This window comes from Peromyscus maniculatus, chromosome 6 (genome assembly GCF_049852395.1).
Source record: "Peromyscus maniculatus bairdii isolate BWxNUB_F1_BW_parent chromosome 6, HU_Pman_BW_mat_3.1, whole genome shotgun sequence".
NCBI classification, from domain to species: Eukaryota; Metazoa; Chordata; class Mammalia; order Rodentia; family Cricetidae; genus Peromyscus; species Peromyscus maniculatus.
The window spans coordinates 20,598,209-20,610,292 of record NC_134857.1 but is presented as its reverse complement, the minus strand read 5'-3'; the positions used below and the strand labels follow the sequence as shown (position 1 = coordinate 20,610,292).

The following is a 12,084-nucleotide window of genomic DNA, read 5'->3' as shown; positions in this document are numbered from 1 at the left end:
ATACCTATATAATTTGTTTTATGTTGGAAATTTATGTTGGGCTACAGATCAAGAATATTTTAAACTTTATTAGAAACTGGAAAGTTACCACCATAATTAGATAACAGAAATTCAGACTGCCAGCAAAACTATTTATACATGCCTGTTTCCTACCATCTCAGGAGTCATGCATGTTACATATCCCTGTCTCACCTTAAACTCATGACATAGCCCAGGATGTTCTCAAACTTGCCAAGATCCTCCTGCCTTGGCCTCTTGAGTGCTTATATTTATTCCATCACATCTAGCTACTTTATGATAATCTTAAAATAAGAACTGTACTATGGGTTTTGAGTATATCACTGTGAGTTTAATTTGCATTTCCCTGAGGATTAGTGATATGGAGCCTCTTTTTGTGTGCTTTTGGACATTTGCATGTCTTCTTCAGAGAATTCAAGTCCTTTGCTATGTATGTACTGCCAGGGATCAAACCCAGCACCTCGCGTGTGCTAGGCAAGTGCTCTGGCACTTGGTTGTATACCCCAGTTCCAGTTCCACTTGTTCATTAAAAAAATTAATTAATGTTTTTCTACCACCAAATCAATTTATTATATATTTTAGATACCATTCCTTTATCAAATACATGATTTATAAATATTTTTTCAAATTCTTTGAATAGCCCCTTCCATCTATTGGTAGAATATATGCACAAAAATCTTTAATTTTGGTGATGTCCGATTCATCTACTATTCTTTTGTTGCCATATTCTTTTGGTAGCATTTTTAAGTTGACATTTTAAAATAAGAAAATCTCTTTAGTTACAATAAAAGTTTTTAACTTATATATATACATATGTGTGTATGTATATATGTATGTATATGTGTGTATGTATGTATGTGTATATGTATGTATGTATGTGGGTGTGGGTATATATATATATATATATATATATATATATAATGTCCACACATGAAATGATGTGTCTGCAAGTTATAGGTAATATCCACATTGTATTGCATGATTTCAGATTGATGACTTGTTCTGTAAATGCTGTAATAGCACTTGCTAAGCATGCCTACTTAGCAAGCCTCATGAGCCCACTTTTAAAGTTCTCTGTAAATCCTTATAAGAGCCCTTCAGGAAAATATCTTCCTTCCAATTTTATAGTTCAGCACTCTGGGGCTCAGAGTGTTATTAACAGCAACTTGCCTAAGGCAACAGTCAACAAATGATGGATCTAACTAGTCCAAAGTCTTATGCTCATTCTTCAAACTGTTGGAAAGGAAATAAAATTCTATAGGGTTCCGTATAACCTTTTAAGAGAGGACCTAACTTTAAAAAGAAAGTATGTGCCTGGTGCATCATTAAATATAGGCATAGAGATGGGGGCAGATGGGACGGGTGGACAACGGTCACTGGTTCAGTATACTTGTGCTAAAGTGCTCAAGAATGACTTGTGCTGGTTTATTATATACAAGGAGAGCTGTGTGGTCTTCACTTTCCTGCCCCACCACCCTCATAAACACATGTCCAGCAACAGGGCCTTCAACACTGCACTGGCCACTGGGTCTCTCTCTGTCTGTTGGTTATCCCTCCTTTTCACATCACATATGCAGCCTAAATTCAATTTCCATTATCCCTGATGATGTTAAAAGCTCAAAACCTACCTTCTATATTGTTACCTACTTTCTCCTTAATGTTCTTGTAATAGTTCATCATTTCAATTTGATTGAACCAAGAAACACCTTAGAGCACACCTCTGATTGTTTCTTGTGAGAACATTTCCAAAAATAACTAGATCATGAGCTCTGACCTAATCAATGCATCAGTCCACTGGTAAATTTAGATCCTGAAAACTTTAGTGTGCTGGGAGTAGAACTATAGAAGGGAGTCTGGCTAGAAGACGGAGACATCTGGGAGGAAGATCGCTGTTGGAGAGGGGACATCTGAGAACTCTATCTTGCCCTAGTCCCTTCCTGTTACTGCTTTACTTTCTGGTCACCAGGACATAAGCCCTCCATAACATGGTGAACTGAGTCCTCTCAAACTATAAACAACATAAATCTATATTCTTTCAAGTTGTTTATGTCAGAAATTTGCACACAGGGACCCCAAGGCTGACTTACATAGTGTCCACATTTTACAAAAGGAGAACAACATTTGACTGATTAGTAAGTGTATGTGAGGGTTTTAACACCTTATGTATACTGGCAAGGCAGGCAGGAGCTGAAGGAAAACTGCCAACATGACATGACCACTCAGTAATAGTATGGTTAAGGGGAAGGTTTTATTGAGTAAGAGAAAGAACAGCCAGAAGATCTGGCAGAGTCCAGAGCAGAAAGAGAAAGAAGCACACTCAACATGCACAGCTGACTGGACATGGCCAGGGCTATCTGCAAGAGAGAGAACAGCAGTGGGTAGCAAACAGAGGGAGCATAGTGAGACCAGCAAGAGCAGAGAACAGCCAGGTTATAAGTGGAATAAGTAGCTGTGGCAAGGGAAGCCCACAAGCTGGAAGGAGTTTAGGGTAGAGAAGAAGGTAAGGACCTAAAATACTAGCATAAACTTTGAAATATGTAACAGGTAAGGAGGCTAGCCTGGACCTTGGTATGCTGATAGGTACCACAGGTTAACTGGAGAACCATAGATCCCTTCTGCTGGAGGTAAGGATAATGACTCGCTTGGAACCAGCTTCACAAGTTCCTGAGGAATTCTGGCTTTTATCTAACTACCAGAAATCTCCCCCTCCTCCCCAAAAGTACTGGATGAGCTAATTTCTGGATATATGGACTGTCTTTTGGAGTTTGAGAATCGGTGTTTCCGTTGGATATGACAGTAAATAAAAGAAAATGCTTTCTGCTTGGTAGAAGACCTAGAAAACATTTATAGTAAATATAAATACACAAGTTATCCTGGCTTTTTTACAAGGGGGAGATTTGCTACAGCAGAGGATACTGGGCACTGAGAACACAAATCCCCAGGTCCACAAACTGAGAATACGAAAAAGAGCCCAAAGGAAAAGTCAAAGACAGGTTTTCTGGACATAGGCAAAGCCAGGAGTCAGTGTATTAATGTTTGGTCACGCATGAATTAAAAGAAGTTACACTCAGACGTTGAAGTTCAACTGTGGACTGAAAGCTACCTTTGAGCTATATGGTTCATGATGCTAATGCCATACCACATGACTCCTCAAGTTTTTTAAGGCACCCAGTTTGATTATAAAAGCATGTTTGTTCTTCAAGGTTTCATTAACGAGGTTATCACAGTTTAGTGTTAGCCTCCTGCAGTCATTGTGGCTCAAGTCATTAGTATCCAACCCAGACAAGCATTTAATATACTGCAATGTCAGCCTCACTCCAAGGAAACTTAACAGTGTTTCCGAATGTGTGGCCCAGGAATGGGGGCTTTTTTTTTTTTTTTTTAATGCTTTCTAAATGATTCTTAGACACAAGTAGTAGCCATGCAAGGATCCCAGGAATCAACACCAATGACAGGCAAGAAAACTGCCTTCTATAATGCCTGCTGCCTCAAATTTTGGAATAAATGTCCCTTTGAAAGAGGGACATTTTATACAGCCTATGTCTTTGTCTTACACACATGCACAGACACAACGTATTTAAGAATTTTTAAAAATCAGACCAGAATGTAAGAATTTTAAACCACACAGAAGTGACTTAAAGGGCTGGCTATGATTTGGAATAACTTCTGAGGTCCGTGAACTTCAGGCTATCATTCTCTCTCCCTCTTTCTTTTGTGCGAGGTTTGAGATTTCTTCTTACATTTTTGTTTGTTTGGTTTTTTGTTTGTTTGTTTGTTTTATGGGTCTGGCATAAGTGGAACCCAGCCTCAAGCCTTTAATTCAAGACGTGGAAGTCAGCGTTCTGTTCCCACTGAAGGCCCACCCATGCCTGTGTGGGGTGTTTGTGTTGCTTTGCTTCGAGACAAGATTACCGGTAGCCTAGGCTACTCCGGAACTCACTAAATAACAGAGGTTGACCTTAAATTTCTGATCCTCCAGCCTCCACCTCCCAGGTGCTGAGATTACTAGTTGAACAACGCGATGCAGAAGATCAGACCGAAGGCTTCAGGAAAGCTAGGCAAGCACTCCAACAAGGCGCTCCTCAAAATCTGTGGTTGCTATGACAACTGCACAAAGCGCCTTCAGCGCTTAATTGCCGGAACCGACAGATTGTCAGCAGCATGTATGTAGAAGCACCCGCCCCTTCCCCACACAAAACCCCGCCCCAAAGCCTCTCCTCACCGGCTTCACTGTAGGCCATGCGCAGGACTCTGCCCAGCGTGGAGAAGGCACAACGTGGCTGGCACAGATCTGCTCCCTGGACGGCGAAAGCCTCCACTTTGCAGCCCGAAGCCACGAACAACGCGTCCTGCCCGCCGCAGCAGAACTGCTCTGGCTCCCGCTGGCAGGGGACCACCTGCTGCGACCCGAACGGGTGCAGGTTGTACAGCTGCACCATCCCGACAACTGGACTGAAGAGCGGCTTCCGCAAACTAGCAAGCTGCTCCGGGTCACGTGAGCGCTGTGCCCCCGCCCTGAGCTCGGCTTCTTAAAGAGACCTTGCGGGTGGAGTGACAGGCTCTGCACTGGGTGGGTGCTGGGACCTCGGATCTTTTCCTTGGGACTTCACTTTACTGCTTCTGGACAGAAGGGTAATTCTTGACCCGTGAATGTGTTTGACTCGATCATGTGCTGGTTTGTGCCTGGATTGACTTCAGGGCGTCTCTCTTGTCTTCCCGTAGCCTTTGAGCTTCTGAAGGATGGAGCTGCAAAACCTGAGGTGGATATATACCGCTCAACTTGGATTAAACATGCCAGAGTTGTTTTGAAATACTGTGGATTGTACAATGGTTTTTTTTTTTTTTTTTGAAAAGGCAAATCCTTGAAGATGCTTAGCAAAAAGATAATGTATTACATGAAAGAATCTGTGAACATTTTGTAGGCATTTGGCAAAAGATCCCTCTAAGCCACAGATAATAGAAAGGAAGGAGGGAAATCCCCCTAATGATCAGTGCAGTGTTCCTAAATACACCCTTTAAAAGAGAAACTTGCCATCTGAATTCTTCTACTTTTGGAAATTTAATACAACAGGTATTATAATATTTTTAACAATTCTAGGAAATGTGTATGTATGCACGTATGTATTGGTTGAGGAATGTTCTTTGACACTGGGACAAAACTGAAAAGAGCAAACTTCAATTCCCATGTCGATCACCATCATATAAGTCCTTTGTTCTAAGAATTTATAAAATGGGAGCAATTGGACTGAAGTTAAACCTGTTTCCATTTCCCATACCTTCCAGATGAAGATGAATTATGTGATAGCCTTCCTCACCTACTGCTAGGAACACTTTGGGAAACAACAAGTTTATCAGAGAAAAGCATAGAAATCTGGCCTGCAGAAGTGGTAGAGGGAATCAAGCAGACTGCAATTCATGTTCTAGATTCGACACCCATAAATACTTTTTTCCCCTTTTACAAGTATCTGTCCTTTTAATTAATTTTCCTCTTCAAGAATGGCCTGGATATTATTTTAATGCAATTTGACTTATATGAGATTCATTCTATCGTAGAATTGCACCATCTTCTCCAGAGAGCCTCTTCTCCCTTGATATATAGTCCCTGAAACTGGCTCACCCAAGGGCCTTTAGGAAGAGATATTTTATCTTTGATAACCACTTTGTTCACTGCTGTCAACATCAGCTTAAGAGAGAAAATATTTGTTTTAGGTTTGTGTTTGGGAGATAGCGTCCAACATGGAGTAAACTGGTACCATCCGATCTGATCAGAAAGCAGAGAGAGGAGAATAGCTTTCTCCTTATTTTTTTTTCCCCTCAGTCAAGGACCTCACAACACTGAATGGCACTACCCACATTCAAGTTGTGTCTTCCTTCTCCCACTTCCTCCTGGAAATACACCCACAGACACAGTCAGAAGTAGGTCACCAGGTGATTCTAAGTCCAGTAAAATTGATAAAAGTAATTATTGCACGAAGATAAGGTGGAGTGTGTGTGTGTGTGTGTGTGTGTGTGTGTGTGTGTGTGTGTGTGTGTGTGTCTAGATTTCATGTTTGTGAGGATCTGTGAATAGAAGCCACTCACTTGTCTCCTGTTACAAAAGTGGGGACCAGGGTGGCTTGCCATCATTTCCTAGTGGGAGAGGCCATTTGTTCTTCAGTGCTATCATGACAAATACAGCACACTGGTTGGTTTTAGCAACAGACTTCTTAATTTTTTTCTCAGTTCTGGAGGCTAGAAGTCTGAGATCAAGGTGTCAGGCGCCTGGTGTCTTCTGAAGCCTCTTTACTTGACTTGCGGATGGCCATCTTCTGTCTTCACAATCTTGCCTCTATAAACTTCATTCTTGGTGTCTCTCCTTCCTCTTATAAAGATGCTATCTCTGCTAAGGCCTTCACATAAGACCTCTATTAAACTCGATAACCCCATAAAGTGTTGTCTGCAACATTCTGAGGTACTAGGGTTTAGGACTTCAATGGGAATTTTCAATAGACACAATTTAGCCTATAATAGAGATTTCTAAGAGTGACATTCTGGTTGAAGAGACCTCGCTTTCGGACTTCTTAACATTGCATTTGCTGGAGAAGCTTAGGTGAATTATACAGGTATAAATAGTATCCCAGGCTGACATTGGTGTTAGCCCTTCTGTAGATTACTGTAAAGATGGAGCTCCAAAATCAGGGACATGTTTCCTCATCCACCTATGGAGAGCAGGCTCTGTAGACAAGCTATTCAGGGAAGGCAGGTTCTGTGGGAAGAGCAGGCTCTGGATCTTGGATCTCCTGTTTCCATTCCTCCCTGTGAGCTGAACTCCAGGACAGCTAAGCTGCACAATGTATTGAGAAAGTATGGCACAAAATGACATTATAAATAAAGAAATTTTTTTAATTACTACCTATCCTCAAAGAACTTTCTGGAAAAGTACCAAAGGCAGGTGTGGTGGTACATTCCATCTATATAATCCCAGCATTCAGGAAGCTGAATCACCAACCCAAGGCCAACTTGAGCTACTGAGCAAGACCCTAAAAACAAAAATGAAACACTAAGTTGATAGCATAAGCATCTTCCTGAAGAATTTCTCAAAGTGATAAACAGTTTCCACAACTCTGAACAATACCAACAGGGATATGAGAAGGGCCCAAGGTGCCTGGGAAAATTCAAGTCCCCACACTGAGGTTTTCAGTCTCCTGTATTCATGGATATGGAAATTGATGGTGTGTAACTACTGCTTCAAAAATCTCCTCTCTTTTCCTTTCTATACTCTCTTCTCCCACTTTCTTGGTTTTTCTCTGCTAATTGACGCAGGAAGGGCACTCTTCTAGTTTTATTGTCCTGATGGATTTAGAGGCTATATGGTCCCAAAATAAAAACAAACAAAATTTGGACAAATGGCTAACTGTGGTACCTATTAATATACCAAAGCACATGCTGGCCTCCAGGTTCCCTCAGCATTGTAAATACCTGTTACAGAGTTCATGCTGGCATCCTAGCTCTTTTCACCCCACATCACACACTAAACTTCTCCAGCTCATGGTCTTCCCTTCCTCCAGCTTCTGATTCCAATATAACCCTGACATTTCTGCTAAGCACTTTTTATGCTCTGTCTCTGTCTCTCTGTCTCTGTCTCTCTGTCTCTGTCTCTCTCTCTCTCTCTCTCTCTCTCTCTCTCTCTCTCTCTCTCTCTCTCTCTCTTTCTCTCTCTCTCGTCTTCCTCCTCTCCAACCCCTTGGCCAAGTCTATTCTGCTGGTTGTGTTCAGTGTATGACTTTCTCTCCCTTCTCTTGACTTTTATCTACAATATAGATATTCTTTTAAACATACATTGGAGCAATTGTGTATCTGGCACTGAAATCTGGGATGGTACATAAATGGACCTCTTTCTAAGGGACCCAGCGTCTGATCTGACTCTTCTATGTTGTGTATGGCGCATTTGTCTCTACTGGCTTCTGCCACCCTTGATATTTGAGTATAAAATCTAGCGTACATGCCATCAGCCACTTCTCCCCTCCACCTACTATGTTTCGTCACTGATTTGGGGCATCTGAATCTCTCTGGCTTCTGGAGTCTGCTAAACCCTCCTGGGTGCCTGTTACAAGAAAGGGCTGTCTCTCCCTACGCTTGTTCTCTCTTCTTCTACTGGGTAAGGGTCACCCCAGAGCTGTCTGCTTTGTCTGTTACTATAAAAGCCATACCAATATGCTAGGATGCTCCTTTCACCCTACTGGCCCCCATCATATGGAAAGGGACACCTCTCCTCCATGATTGTGGGACATTACTCTCTGATGGGTCTCTCAGTCTGTTTGGGAATGTCCTGGATTGAAAAATCTTTTCACCAGGACCTTATCCTTCTCTCTCCTACCCTTTCCATCCTTTTCATCTCCCCACATGTTTTCAACTCCTTCCTAAAGCTTCCTTGCCTCCCCATAGGAGCTACTCACTCTGTCTCTTCTTTACACTCTCTGCTTATCACTGTATCTTCTTTTTAGACTGAGGTCTTCAAAATATTTTGGATGAGGATGGGTTTTTTTATGATGATAAATTCCTAAGATTATAAAGGTATACTCAGATTAACAGAAACTGACTTAGACATGTATGCCTAACTGTGGTGGTAATCTAATTGTACTGAAATATTATTTTGATTGTATGTTAATAAATAAAGTTGTCCGGTGGTCAGAGCTATTAGAGCCATAGCAAGAGTGTGGTGGTGGTGGCACACGCCTTTAATCCCATAGATCTCTGTGTGTTCAGGGATACAGCCAGCACTGGAGACATATGCCTTTAAGACCTAGGGGGCTGTACATTCAGACAGTGACGAGGCAGTCATGTGTTTGGGTTTACAACCAATGAGAAGGCAGAACAACATACTATAAAAAAAAACGAACAGACAGGAAGTAGCTCTCTTTCGCGAAGCTAGGACAGCAGGAGGAAGGGTGAGATTTTAGCTCTGAGCTCTGACCTCTCAGCTTTCTCTTTTACATTGTTTCTGTGTTTCTTATTTAATAAGACGGTTGGATACATCTATATCTGGCACCCAACGTGACAAGAATCCATTAAAAACCGCTTGGCTTGGCGGCAGGTCTGCTTTCCCGCAAGGGCGGCAGACCGGGCAGCCGGCGTCCTAGTCCGAGCGTCGGCTTCCTAGTCTGAGCGGCGGTGCCCTAGTCCTTGGCCTCAGGCCGGACTAACTGAGCTGCTTGCTTAAAGCCTGCTAGCTTAAAGCCGGTGCTACAAACAACTTAGACCTGCCCTGCGGAACAGGGCCCTGCCTGTAAAGCCAACGCATGTGGTCAGAGCTTAAGGAAGCCAGACCCAAGCCTTGACTCGGCACAAGAGGGAACACATGGCTGAATTTAAGCTTTAGCCGGCTACGCTTTCTTGTGCGTTCTCTCTTCTCTCTCTCTCTCTCTCTCTCTCTCTCTCTCTCTCTCTCTCTCTCTCTGGATTTGCAAAGGTGATGACCTGGGACACTAGGTGGCTGCTTTGAAAATCCCCTCGGATTTCTACTGTTCTACACAGATTTGTAAGTCATAACATATCAGATATTTTAAAGGAAACTATCTAAAAGAGAATTTTTTCTACATTAAAAAACAAATGGGTTTTATGTGTACATTGGAAGAAAATTGGTTTTTGTTTGAAATTTAGGCAGTCTGATAATGGAACAACTATATAATATTAGTATTGGTGGAATTATGCACCTTATCACTATGCTAATCCACATTTTAATATTTAAAAAGATAGTCAATTTAAGTGCCAGGATAACAGCTTTAGAAGAACTTGTTAAACCTGTAAAAATTCAGAGAGAAGAAATTAACAGTGAAGTTGTTTCAAGTCGGGATCATAAGGTTGCAGAAAGAAAGCCTGTTTTCACACAGTCACCCTTAATTTATCCTGTAACCGTACAGCAGATGCCTGATCAAATGGCTACACAAAATATTTGGGCTCCAATTGAAATGTTGGATTTAAAAAGGTTTAAGGAGGCAATAGTATCTTATGGCATGCATTCCCCATATGTAAAGCAAATGTTAAACTCTTGGTCAACATATAATAGGATAGTACCACAGGACTGGCAGGACCTTGCACAAGGTATTCTGGAACCCAGCCAGAGACTTCAATTTCTGACTTGGTTTAAGGAGGAGGCTAAAAACATAGAAAAACAATGGAGGGATAAAGGAATACAAGTTTGCCAGGATCCGCTTATTGGCGAAGGCCAATATGCTTCAGCACAAACACAATGTTTATATGATGTCCAAAGCCTAATTTTATGTCGAACGGCAGCGTTGAATGCATGGGACAGAGTTGAGGAACCAGGAAAAAAATCTGAGTCATTTACAAAGGTGATGCAAGGCCCAAAAGAGTCTTTTACAGATTTTTTACAAAGACTGGCTTCAGCAGTAAAGAGGATGGTCTCAGATCCAGAAGCTGGTAAGGCAATAATTGAATCTTTGGCCTTTGAGAATGCGAATGCAGCATGCAAAAGAATAATCAGGCCATTAAGGGCAAGATCTGCACCTATGGAAGATTGGATTAGAGAAACAATTAATGTTGAAGCTGATGACCATGATGATACATGGGTAGGAGAAGTAATTTCAAAAGGTTTGAGGAGTGTTAGATGTTTTGGATGTGGAAAGCAAGGACATTTGAAAAGGGACTGTAGACAGGTCATTCCAGAAACAATGTTTCTTCAAGGAACAATGGCAACAGAATGCCCCTTCCTTCTGGAGTATGCAGAAGGTGTGGTAAGGGAAAACACTGGACCAACGAATGTAGATCAACAAAGGACAGACAGGGTAATCCTTTGCCTCAGTCTTCGGGAAACTCCCAGAGGGGCCTTGCGCAGGCCCCCAGTACAAATCCAGTTCAAACCTTTCCTGCAGCCATAGAGGAAATGCCTGCTCTGGAGAGCGATTAAATAACCAAATGCCTATTGGAATAAATCATGCTGGTCAGGATGATGAAACAGAGAGAATAGAAAATTCAGGAGAAAACATAAAGAAAATTTTTTGGCAAACTTCTATTAATGAACAAAGACCAAAATTAATGATAAAAATAAATGGTGTTTTGTTGTCTGGTCTGGTAGACACAGGTGCGGACATTACCATAATTGCACCAGAATTTTGGCATCCAACTTGGCCTCTTCAGGAGGTAAACATTCAACTGTAGGAATTGGGACATTATCTCAGGTGAAACAGAGTGCAAGATGGCTCGAATGTATAGGTCCAGAAGGACAAAGAGGAAAATTAAAACCATATGTGGCTAACATAACTATGAACCTGTGGGGTCGAGACTTGTTGCAACAATGGAATACTCAGATTAACATCCCTCCAATCTCAGAAACAAATCATAAACTAGCACATGTTACTGAGAGAAATATTAGAAGATATTGATCTAATGAGTGGTCACCAGCCATCCATATTATACAAGAACAGGGCACAATAACTGATGATCTTCCAAAGACACCAACAGCTCTACCTTTAAAATGGTTAACAGACAAGCCTGTATGGGTCCAACAATGGCCTTTAACAACAGAGAAACTCCAGGCTTTAGAAGAGCTGGTAGAAGAACAGTTAAATGCTCAGCATATTGAAGAATCAACCAGCCCTTGGAATTCTCCTGTATTTGTTATTAAAAAGAAATCTGGTAAATGGAGAATGGTAACAAACCTTAGAGCAATTAACAAAGTAATTCAGCCAATGGGCTCTCTACAATCTGGGATGCCTTTGCCTACTCTGTTACCAAAAGGATGGCCTCTCATAGTTATTGATTTAAAAGACTGTTTCTTTTCAATACAAGAAAAAGACAAAGAAAGATTTGCTTTTACAGTGCCTACTTATAATAATTCTCAACCGGTTAAAAGATTTCAATGGAGGGTCCTCCCTCAGGGAATGTTGAATAGCCCAACTCTGTGCTAATATTTTGTACAAAAGCCATTGGAAGTGATACGTAAAAAATTTCCTAAATCTATAATTTATCATTATATGGACGATATTTTACTAGCTGACTCAAGTGCAGATAATTTAGAAATAATGTTTGAAGAAGTAAAGAAAATTTTGCCTTGCTGGGGATTACAAA

The 12,084-nt window shown here is 41.4% G+C and overlaps 1 protein-coding gene across 10 annotated transcripts in view; it reads right to left on the bottom strand.

Moving 5' to 3' along the window:
- Hps3 (HPS3 biogenesis of lysosomal organelles complex 2 subunit 1) overlaps positions 1-4,502 on the bottom strand; it is a 49,202-nt gene extending 44,700 nt beyond the window's left edge. For 9 of the 10 annotated variants that reach the window (XR_013052020.1, XR_001576227.3, XR_013052022.1 and 6 more), the window contains exon 1: positions 4,241-4,501. Coding sequence is in view for 4 of the 10 variants with exons in the window: in XM_006993818.4 (XP_006993880.1) it covers positions 4,241-4,457 (217 nt within the window). In the remaining 6 variants the exon portion in view is untranslated. Of the gene's footprint in view, positions 1-4,240 lie in introns of all 10 variants that reach the window. The other variant, XM_042278985.2, reaches the window with a different exon arrangement.
- Positions 4,503-12,084: the final 7,582 nt, after the last annotated feature.